Source organism: Denticeps clupeoides, chromosome 19, assembly GCF_900700375.1.
Source record: "Denticeps clupeoides chromosome 19, fDenClu1.1, whole genome shotgun sequence".
Classification (NCBI taxonomy): Eukaryota; Metazoa; Chordata; class Actinopteri; order Clupeiformes; family Denticipitidae; genus Denticeps; species Denticeps clupeoides.
The window spans coordinates 19,498,005-19,508,645 of NC_041725.1; the positions used below are offsets into that span (position 1 = coordinate 19,498,005).

The 10,641-nt window shown below is 47.2% G+C and overlaps 3 protein-coding genes across 4 annotated transcripts in view; all 3 read left to right on the plus strand.

Moving 5' to 3' along the window:
• The first annotated feature begins 1,279 nt into the window (after window positions 1-1,279).
• LOC114769290 (actin-related protein 2/3 complex subunit 5-A-like) lies at window positions 1,280-3,920 on the plus strand. The gene is made up of 4 exons (XM_028962171.1): window positions 1,280-1,659; window positions 2,276-2,348; window positions 2,522-2,698; window positions 2,781-3,920. The coding sequence occupies exons 1-4, from the start codon at window positions 1,295-1,297 to the stop codon at window positions 2,841-2,843; spliced, it is 678 nt and encodes a 225-aa protein (XP_028818004.1). The 5' UTR covers window positions 1,280-1,294; the 3' UTR covers window positions 2,844-3,920.
• A 574-nt stretch (window positions 3,921-4,494) lies between these two features.
• sirt5 (sirtuin 5) lies at window positions 4,495-7,940 on the plus strand. 2 transcript variants are annotated; one of them, XM_028961906.1, is made up of 11 exons: window positions 4,499-4,576; window positions 5,017-5,091; window positions 5,262-5,303; window positions 5,381-5,514; window positions 5,636-5,779; window positions 6,528-6,609; window positions 6,708-6,795; window positions 6,875-6,928; window positions 7,143-7,266; window positions 7,344-7,459; window positions 7,567-7,940. In XM_028961906.1, exons 3-11 carry the CDS (start codon window positions 5,285-5,287, stop codon window positions 7,640-7,642), a joined length of 837 nt encoding a protein of 278 aa, XP_028817739.1. In that variant the 5' UTR covers window positions 4,499-4,576; window positions 5,017-5,091; window positions 5,262-5,284; the 3' UTR covers window positions 7,643-7,940. The 2 variants fall into 2 exon arrangements, with proteins under 2 accessions (XP_028817738.1, XP_028817739.1); XM_028961905.1 differs by lacking the exon at window positions 5,017-5,091 and having other exon boundaries at window positions 4,495-4,576; window positions 5,201-5,303.
• A 410-nt stretch (window positions 7,941-8,350) lies between these two features.
• The window catches only part of adcy1a (adenylate cyclase 1a), a 20,414-nt gene continuing 18,123 nt past the window's right edge, over window positions 8,351-10,641 (plus strand). Inside the window, 1 exon segment of the mRNA XM_028962847.1 lies at window positions 8,351-8,451. Within this exon segment, the coding sequence (XP_028818680.1) occupies window positions 8,351-8,451 (101 nt within the window).

Consider the following 10,641-nt stretch of genomic DNA (forward strand, 5'->3'; position numbering starts at 1 on the left):
TATCCAGAGCCACTTACAGTCAGTAGTTACAGGGACAGTCCCCCCCTGGAGACACTCAGGGTCAAGTGTCCTGCTCAGGGACACGATGGTAGTAAGTGGGGTTTGAACCCGGGTCTTCTGGTTCGTAGGCGAGTGAGTTACCCGCTAGAAATGGAAAGTGCCGTTTTAGCCCCCTGACCATTAGTCAGGGCGGTTGCGTAATTCAGTTCCGGCAGTCCGGGCCTGCGGGGTGGAAAAAGCCGTCGTCTGTGGACGTCACAGAGGGCAGATGTGGGGCCGAGGGGGGACGCTGGGGTCAGACAGGCAGATCTGAAAAATGAATCAGCTGCCTGGTCCCTACCGTACAGCCCACGTGTACGCGTGTGGGGCGGGGAATCGCACCCTTCTTCTCAAATGATCATCTTTGTACGCCTCCTGCTGGAGAAAAGGAGTTGGTGCATCGCCTCAGTTCTTTTGTTTCACAGATTTATATTCACAAACCTCCTGGTGTGGGTTGAAATACTGCAGCAGTATTTCTTTAAATAAGAATAAGAATAATACTTTTTTATTCATACTGCCCTTTCTCTTGATCTCAAAGGGCTTTGGGTTAAAAAAAAAGGGGGGGGGGGGGCAGACATTAAAATAGAAAAAGGAAGAAAAGAACAATAAATCTGTTGAGAAGGTGCCCAAGTGTCTAAAAAGTGTTGCTGCTGCAGCTCCTTCACTGGATGATGAATAAAGAGACTGATTTGCTGAAGACGTTTATTCATGCCCACACTGTTCCATGTGGTGTTAGCGTCATATTTTTAAATGGACACGTTAAAGTGCAGAATCTCATGCCTTAATTAAAGTGCACAGTGGTCAGTATAAATGTATTTATTATAAACGTTTTTTAATCCCAAAGGAAATTGCTTTTCTGTATTTAATCGTCACCCTTGGTGAGTAGTGGGCACCATGACAAGTGCCCGGGGACCAGTGTGTGGGGACAGTACTTTGCTCAGTGGCACCTCAGCGGATCGGGATTCGAACCGGCAACCTTCTAATTATGGGGCCATTTACACATACAACTGCGCACAGATGTGTGAATACAGATGTGCATTCAGAAACTGTCTTTCGCCTTAAAGATGTGCATGAATTGTTATTATTTTTATTTAGATAGATAAGTACTACTTGGCTTCATGTTTGTTTTAGATGTGCATTTCAAGTATTCTGAATACATTACTTTTAGCAACAAAATAATTATGTAACCAGTACTCCAGCATCACTTTTTTCCAGGTTTGTCTTCTATACACCTCTAATGCACCCTATATCACCGATGTGCACGACTGACAGAGAGAAGGAAGGAGGGAAGAGTGCTGCTGCACTGCGCCGCCGCGCCGCTGGGGGCGCTGTCCGCCGCACGCCGTACGCGGAAGTGGCGGCCTACAGCTGCGGTGCAGACGGAGGCAGGAAGCAGCAGCGGCGGCGGCAGCAGCAGCAGCACCAGCTCGGGGTTTTCAGTCGGACTGCGGAGGGTTTCGCCCGCTGGGAGACGCGCAGCATGTCGAAGAACACCGTGTCGGACCGCTTCCGGAAGGTGGACGTGGACGAGTACGACGAGAACAAGTTCGTGGATGAAGAAGATGGGGGCGAGAACCAGATGGGGCCGGACGAAGCAGAAGTGGACTCCCTCATCAGGCAATATCCTTCCAGCCCCACCCTGTAGTGAGGGCAGCTCGTAGGGTCCGGGCAGGGCGTGGTGAGGAAATAGAGCAGCTTCGGAGCTAGAGCTGACCGCGGAGTGCTGGTCGAGATGGTCACTCTGGCCTTCAGCGTCTCCTGCAAACTCGTTTTAACACGCGGCAAGTCAGAAAGTCGAGCTTCTGCCGCCGCTCTGGTTTCTGGTGATAAATGCAACAGGCCCGGCCAATCAGACGGCTGCGGCGACTCATCGATGACGGGAATCTGGCCAATCAGAGCCGAGCGAGGTCCTCAGCGTTTATGTCCTGCCCCGACTTGCCGTCAGTCGGATTCTCTGCATACTTCCTGCCGAGGAGGAAGTCGGCTCGGACTCCTTATTAGTCCATATGCGCTTTCTGCTCTCCTTCCTCTTTCTCTGGTGCCTTCAGACCGAGATCCCTCATGAATATTGTAAAAAATATATATATATATTTTAGTGTGTGTGTGCGTGCACAAACAAAGCTGGGAGGATTTTCACTAAAAGTTAATTTATGGCTTGTACCGTTAATATAGCGATCATGCTGGTTGCAGAATGATTGTTGAACGTCTTGGTTCTCCTTAACATGCGTTTTTGTACGGGGAGTCTGATGGGAGCGCTGCAGGCCGTCCTGAAGAACCCACCAATCAACACCAAGAACCAGAACGTCAAGGTGAGGTCGGCTCCCTCTCATTGGCTGAGGGCTGCAGTCTAATTAAACAATTAATTTGATATGGTTGTATACCCATACTTTCTAGACTGTTATATTCAGACCAGTACGCTAGCTTGTAATAATAGTGATATTGCGGTAAATAAAATGTTTAATATATATTGTGTGTGTTGCAGGACCGCGCTGAGGGTCTTGTCCTGAAGGTCCTCAGCTCATTTAAGAGCGCTGACATCGAGAAGGCGGTACAGTCGCTGGACAAAAACTCGGTGGACCTGCTCATGAAATACATCTACAAGGGCTTCGAGAGGCCGTCTGAGAACAGCAGCACCGTGCTGCTGCAGTGGCACGAGAAGGTCAGGGGTCGCGACCCTTTCCTGCCCCAGCTGTGGGAACATGGCGGGTAACGTCCTGTGTGTGTGTGTCTCTCTCGCTCAGGCGCTGTCGGCCGGTGGAGTGGGCTGCATCGTCAGGGTTCTGACTGCCAGGAAGACGGTTTAATGTGGACATCTGGCGTCTCTCTCTCTCTCTCTCTCACGCACACACACACACACACACACACTCCATGTCCTCTGATTGGTTTGGGCTGTAAACCATTTTTACACACATGCTTTCAGTGGGCATTATACCTTTTCCAGACTTTAAGCCTTCTCTGCTTTTCTACTCATGCACGTGTGTGCACTCACACACAGCGGTGCCATTAAAATGTTTCGTTTTGATTTACCTTCGCTTTTCTCAGGTAAACTGTGTTTTTTTTTTTTTTTTTTTTTTCCCCCTTCTGGGTATAAACGGTCATCCTCACTGCACCTTTCTGGCCGTGAGAATGTGCTGCAGCGATGGAATCTTATGAGTCTCCGTTAATTGGTTTGTCGCGTCTCAGACAAATCTGTGTTGTTTTTTTTTTATTTTATATCGACGGCTGAATTTTGATCCAGCACCACCAGTGACGGCCGTAACATCTGAGTGGTGTTTCCAGTATTTTTGCTGAACGTCAGCCTTGTTCAGCTGAGACGTGGTGCTGGCCGCTGGTTGGGTGTGTGTGCAAACGTGGATTTAATATTAAACCCCATAATGCAGTATGCTCTTACCTCCACCCTGTTTATCTATTCACCACTGTGTACACACACACACATCAATAATCACCGGTCTGTGGTGCTCGCAAATTAAATTATTGTAGGTTTTTTTTATCATTTTATTTCACTTCTCTGTTTTTTTTGTTTTTTTTTTAAAATCTTGTCTGTAGCAAATCGTCTGTCTGGTTCAGCCGTTTCCATCGTGTGTGTGTGTGTGTGTGTGTTTTGATCATTCCATCTTGTGCCAGGAGAGGAGATCTGCAGATGTTCATCAGGTGGAAACGGCTGGACTCCTGCGTTCCGTGTTCAGTCCGTAATCCCCGCAACACTGCCTCCGTGCAACCAAACTCACACTTCCTAACGTTATTGTGATCACAGACCAAATCTCTTTTGGAATGAACAATGTACGAAACTGGAGTAAAGACTGCCTTACAGAAATAAAATCCTTTTTTTATGTTTGTGCTTTTGTGGGGAAAAAAACATGAAAATTAAAATGTTTATTAAAAAAAAAGTTCTGTTTGTTTTTGAATTTTTTCAGTGAGCGGTGAAATATTATAAGGACCTCTCATGGTCCTTCTCACTTTACACTCTTTTAACTTTTGGACTACTTTTATTTCTGTGTTGCTGTAGACTGATTTGTTGCATGATTCGGAGATTTAGCCGGTGCACCGTAGCAGCATCTAAGCACCTTGCCATTTTCTGACGACAAATCAACTACAAACTTTTATATGCATAAACGTGTTTAATTAAGCAAGTTGTCTGCATCTATTAATGAGTTTCGTAATTAGAGTTCGGTACAGAAATGAAGCTATTTCAGCCCGCGTCATCCACTCGCTTCTCTGATTGGTTAAGGTTGAGCCCCATGGGCGAGGTCAGCGTTGTTGCCAGTACTGCGGATATTATGCGAATTTCGTGTAAAGTGCAGGTCACTGATGTTTTTTCTGAGAACCAAGAACTGAATAGATTCTGTTGACATTGGCTCATCGGGACATGATTAGTTTGTTCGTCCGAGTGAAAAATGAACAAAGGTCCTGGATCTTGGCTCTTTAAAACTGACGTGTCGCCAGAGACCTGGCAACCCGACGTCGTCGTCCTTCCGGCGGCGCGACGTTTCCCGGAGAAAGTGTCACTTTTGACGGTCGCCTCCCGACGAGCACCCCGGTAAGGACCTCGAGACACTCTGCGTCCGGGTACTTTTATTCGTGACGCTTGGTTAAAATGGAAGAACGGTGGACGGAGTAATGACGACGTTATCGGTGTTCCGGCCATGCTCCGTGTACGCTTTTGTTTTTGCTTTATCGCTCTTTCTCACGGCAGCCGCCTTTATTAATCTTTATTCGCCTTTATTCATCTTTATCTGCGACCTCCACGTCCGCAGCAGATTAGGAATAAAGCAAACAGCCTCCCTGTTCCTCTACATCTCGCCATGATGTCACTTACAATGTTTACCGGCCAGATGAAGCTTTAAAGATTATATATATATATATATACATACAGTAAATGTAAAAATATTGAAGGCATTAAGCATGTTATTATAATAGACAGCAACGTGTAATTGCACGAGTTATGATTTGTTTGTTTGTGGGCGTGTCTGCACGCAGCCCCGCCCCCTTTGATTTTAAAAGAAGCGTAGATCAGGGAGTGAGCACACATCCATCTGAAAACGTATTTGAAAGGTAAGTGCACCTATAACTCTCTCTTTCTCTTTCTCTCTGTGTGTGTATGTGGGATGTGAACTTTTTTGTGTGTGTGTTACGTGTGTGTGCACGCGCGTGTGCTCAAAAGTGACTCCTGATGATTATCAGCCAGTTGACCTGTAGAGGACTGACTCCTCGTTGGTTTGCAGGAGTCCCCTGGACGATCGCAGCGATGTCACGACCCAGTTCAGGTGCAACACACACACACAGCAAGGCAGAGCTTATGTAAATCTGTGTGATATTTATGTGTGTGTGTGTGTGTGTGTAGACCTGGCAGAGTTCCGTAAGGTCTTCTCTAAAGCGCAGCACATCGCCATCATCACTGGTGCTGGTGTGAGTGCTGAGAGCGGCGTGCCCACGTTCAGAGGAGCAGGCGGATACTGGAGGAAGTGGCAGGCACAGGTAGACAGACACACACACACACACACACACACACACCACATACACACACAAACACAATTACAGCTGGATGCACTAGAATTAGAATTTGAAGATGTTCCCCTCTGTCTGTTCTGTCTCTCAGGACTTAGCCACGCCCTCTGCATTCTCCCGTTCCCCGTCTCTCGTGTGGGAGTTCTACCACTACCGCCGCGAGCTCGTTCTCAGTAAAAGCCCAAACCCCGCCCACATCGCCATAGCTGAGTGTGAGGCGCGACTGAAAGAACAGGTAATGACTGGGGGTGTAACGGTACTCGCTGAAACACTGAACCGTTCGGTCAACCCTGCACGACCCAATGTGCCCTTTTGACCTTCGTTTTGAAATTCGTCCTGTGATTGGACATTAAAGGTCCCCTATTATAAAAATGTGACTTTGTGAGATGATTTGACATTAATACGAGTTCCCCGAGCCTGTCTACGGTCCTGCAGTGGCTAGAAATGGCGACAGGTGTAAAGAGTGTTTTGGTCGTTCAGCTTTACCATACAGAGGTCGGATCTGGAATTTGTCCCCTTATGACATCATAAAGGGAAAGGTTACCTCCCGTTTCCCGCCCCTCTCCTAAAACATGATCTCCACCAACCATCATGGCGTCCATGTGAAGCATCGCAGTTGCTCTGTGATTGGATGTAAAATGAGCTTTTTTATTCAGTCACGTGACAGGGAGGGCCTTTGCCCATTGGTGCTTTTAGGTTAAAAGGCGGGAAGCTAGAACTTTATTAAGTTCCCCTAAAGTAAATTACAGCTCCGCCCACTACATAACACAGCAGCAAAACGCCAACAGACCTGCTGCGACACTGCAGATAAATAATAAAACCACCCGTCTCTTTACCCGAACCGAAACCGAGGTCCGGCGGTAATGACCCGTACGTGAGTCACCTGCATCTCCAGGAACGTTGGGTCCGTGGTGAAGGTCGGTTCTCCGAGTTCTGCTAAATGTACACATGTAAAAGGCCCCACTGACATGCGTCTGTCGCAGGGTCGCTCGGTGGTCGTCATCACGCAGAACGTCGATCAGCTGCATCGCCGCGCCGGCACCCAGAACCTCCTGGAGCTTCACGGTGAGACGCCAGCAGGGCCGTTCCTGATTGGCTGCGAGGACGGCATCGGTGCAGCTGATTGGTCGTCATTTGGTTGTGTTTGTCCCCCCCCCCGCCAGGCAGCCTGTTTAAGACTCGCTGTATGTCGTGTGGGAATGTGGCCGAAAATCTGAAGAGCCCAATATGCCCGGCATTGTCGGGGAAGGGGTAATAACACACACACACACACACACACACACACACACTCTGACACACAAGATGTTCTCGTTGTGCTTTCTGTCCACAGTGCACCAGATCCAAAAGCCGAAGACGCCCGAATTCCTGCAGAAGACCTCCCCAGGTGTGTGTGTGTGTGTGCATGTTGGTGAGGGAGAGAACCGTAGCTACCGACTGTAAATGTCCGTGGTACCGGACGATGAGGGTAGATCTGCGTTGGTACCCGCGGACCACCAGAGGGCAGCAGACTGTGGCCGGTGCAGAAACTGCCTCCAGGCAGACGAGTGTGAAAACGTTCACGCTCCAGTTCCCCTGACCGCGGATCCTGCCGGTTTCAGGTGTGAGCGGTCCGGCTGTAACGGGCTGCTGAGACCCCATGTGGTTTGGTTCGGAGAGTCTCTCGATTCTGACGTCCTGGCGGCCGTGGAGAGGGAGCTGGACACGTGTGACCTTTGTCTCGTGGTGAGTGTGCATCGCGCCGTACTGTGGATGCTGGGACGATGCGGAACGTTCTCCTTTCTCCGTGCTCCCGTGCGTAGGTCGGTACCTCCTCTGTTGTCTACCCGGCGGCCATGTTCGCTCCCCAGGTGGCGGCCAGAGGAACACCTGTGGCCGAATTCAACATGGAGGACACGCCAGCCACCGCCCGATTCACGTGAGACGCGCACATTCACACAGATAAATGCGAGCGCCAACGAGTGTGAAACGAACGTGCCCATGTGTGTGTGTGTGTGTGTGTGTGTGTGTGTGTTGTTTGTTCAGGTTCCATTTTGAAGGCCCGTGCGGATCCACTCTCCCTTTGGCCCTTGAACGCTGCGACTCTGAACCCGTCAGATGATTCCTCCTTATTTCTCGCCCGTCACTCCTCAGCGCTGCACTGTTGTACTGTTAATGAAACTAACTGTACAATAAAAAGAAATGAACTGTTTCATTAGAGAAGAGAAGGCCGAGTCGCAAGTCTCATTTCACACAAATCGAGAGAAGAACTGCGGCATGGGGGAATTTCTGGAAAGGCATCATTTGCAGGCAGGGACTGTCAAGTCAGGGAATTTTGTTAATAGCATATAGCGCAGTAGCCAAAACCTCAAAAAAAAAAACTTTACCAAACATGCCAGGCAAGTGTAAAGAGATCTGTCTTGAACATGAAGAATTTACTGAAGATCTGGCTCAGCCAGGGTGCTCAAATAAAAGATGCATGTAGATGATGTTCTCAACATGTTCTACAACCAGTACTTTACATGGGAGCTCACGTGTTGTTACTGTTGATGGTCAGCCACCCTGGATAAGAGCATCAGATCAAGGAAATAAACAGAATGGGAAGTTTCACTCAAAATTTTCCTATTGTTCAGTTGTCTCGCCACAGAGGAGAAAACACTTCGAGTTATTAATGTTGTGTTATTAACATGCATCAACAGGTGGACCACATGAGTCCATTTTTTTCCTTAACATAAAGTTACCTAAATTTGAGTTTTCAGTGGCTTCTGATTAGATCCTCCATCAGCGAGGTTTTCATCATCGAGATTTCCCCACAACGCACCAGACCATCATGGATTTCATTGCTCCCATGAAGAGAGCCAGAAACCTTCAGAAGAAGATGGGGAAGCGGGGTCTTCTACCACGTGCCGATGTGACTGTCATGCTGGTTAGGTACAGAGGACACATTTCACCGTGTCACCGTGTGCGGTGCTGTGTCACTTTCTCTTCAGATCTCTCATCACTCCTCCATCTCTCCGATCCTCCAGCACTGCTCACCACCATCTCTCAGGGAGAAAGGAAAGCATTCGTCTTGGAGACGAGGTGGTGGAACAACCTTCCTTCCGTAGTGCGGTCGGGTTCTGAGCTGTTATGTGAACGGTGTCTACAGTTCGGGTTCTAGCGATCCAGACGAGGGAGTTCTACCAAAGTCGCTCTGGATGATGCTGTAAATGTAGATATTTTTATTCACTTTAATATAATATAATATAATATCATATGTATTTATACTCAGTAGATATAGTTATTTATAAACAGTACAACCAAATTCCACAACTTGTACAATAACACTTGCACACTTACACACGTCCTCGCACATTATTGTTGTACTTGAGAGACACCGTCTACCCGAATCAAATTCCTTGTATGTGCTTGTACTTACTTGGCCAATAAATACGATTCTGATTCTGATTCTGAAGAGAAAGACAGCAAATAAAATACAAAGCACACAATATAAAAAGATCTCAGGAAGTAAATCAATTCTGTCAGAGTTACATACAAAGACCGGGTAACATTGCAGTAGAGTATTGTAGGAAAAATGGCAATTTAGTCATATTCAATACAATAATGATAATAAACCCAGCAACATTTCCACATAATAATAACCCCGTCCTCATGCCAGATTGATTAAAAAGAACAAGGCGACAATATCGTTTCTGGAACTTTACTGGGTGATACTAATAGTGGGATTCTGAGACTCCAGGAATACTCCAGGCCCCCACACCTTGTGAAATTCTTTGTTGGCATCACTGATCGAGTAGTGCATCTTTTCGAGGTTTACACAGGACACGAGGTCCCTCATCCATTGAGCACGGGTGGGAGGAGCAGCACCATCTTCCATCTGAGTAAGACTCAGGGAAAGGGAAGCAAAAGATGGCGTCTGGCATTTTACCCAGTGATTACTTTCAATAGAACATATTTTATATCGTGAACAACGGTTTCTAGCCTCAACTCACTCTGTATGTTGAGTGTTAATTTGTCTGGTTTTTGTTTACTATCCCTGAAATAAAGAATTTCTTTGGGAATAAACGCTGTTGTCAGACAACATCTTTACATTTCTTTTTTTAAATGAAGTATCAATACCGGCAGCACTGGATCAATTTCCCATCAATATCCTGTTTATGGTAATCAATCAGATCAAGGACGAAGCTCCTGATCAATGTCTCCAACGCTGTGCAGATAATCAATATTACTCCGAGACAACATAGCCAGTGCTGATGGACTCGCACCACGTCAAAAATATGTACAAATGTGCACAAGCGAGCACGTTTCGGCGTGTTGTGTAGAGAGGTCATTAAAATGTGAGTGGACGCTTCAGAGTCCATGTGACCAGAATGACCATCAGCTGCCCAAACGTGCTTAGTGACCCCAAAAGACACACTTTCACCTCCGTCCTTTCTGTGCCTTGTTTCAGTGTGTGTGTGTGTGTGTGTGTGACAGACTGCAGCATCAGTCTGATCCAATGATTAACAATGGAAAGAAAATCAATGATGTTAGAGAGATTGTGTGTGTGTGTGTGTGTGTGTTCTTGTGTAACAGGGTCACCTTTCCTCTTAATTCCACTGTGCATGCGTGTAAGTGTGTGTGCGAGAGTGTGTTCTTGCAGTGGCTGTCAGCAGACATGTTTAGTGTAGAGCAAGAGGCGTGAGTGTGTTTGACACCCCTGTCACAACAGAGCCCCCTTACCAGCTAAAACACACACACACGCACACACACACACACACACACACACACACACCCTGGGGCAGAGCTGTAGTCTGTAGTGTGACATTAAATAGGGATGTGTGTGTGTGTGCGGATGTTGAGAACTAACCTAGTCTATTTTCTGTCTATTAACAAAAATACACACCTATCTAACACCCACACACACACAAACACACACATTCAGTAGTAATTTAACACCAATCATAGTGTTTTCTGTGGTCTGGACATGTCAGAGATGGAAAAAGTAAATGTAGTGCACACACACACACACACACACACTCTCCTCCCCGCATCACACACACTTCCAGTCTCACAGATGCAAAACCCTATAAATACAACTGTGCTGTGAACAGAACTAAGCCACGTGTGGAATTAATGGTG

What these genes read in the sequence shown, in the direction of transcription:
- LOC114769290 (XM_028962171.1), top strand. Translation starts at nt 1,295, where the DNA reads ATGTGCACGACTGACAGAGAGAAGGAAGGAGGGAAGAGTGCTGCTGCA. An exon ending in GTGGACTCCCTCATCAGGCA is followed by an intron (nt 1,660 to 2,275) that starts ATATCCTTCCAG and finishes GCGTTTTTGTAC; the next exon opens with GGGGAGTCTGATGGGAGCGC. An exon ending in CCAAGAACCAGAACGTCAAG is followed by an intron (nt 2,349 to 2,521) that starts GTGAGGTCGGCT and finishes TGTGTGTTGCAG; the next exon opens with GACCGCGCTGAGGGTCTTGT.
- sirt5 (XM_028961905.1), top strand. Translation starts at nt 5,210, where the DNA reads ATGATTATCAGCCAGTTGACCTGTAGAGGACTGACTCCTCGTTGGTTT. An exon ending in GGAGGAAGTGGCAGGCACAG is followed by an intron (nt 5,515 to 5,635) that starts GTAGACAGACAC and finishes TCTGTCTCTCAG; the next exon opens with GACTTAGCCACGCCCTCTGC. An exon ending in CGTGTGACCTTTGTCTCGTG is followed by an intron (nt 7,267 to 7,343) that starts GTGAGTGTGCAT and finishes TCCCGTGCGTAG; the next exon opens with GTCGGTACCTCCTCTGTTGT.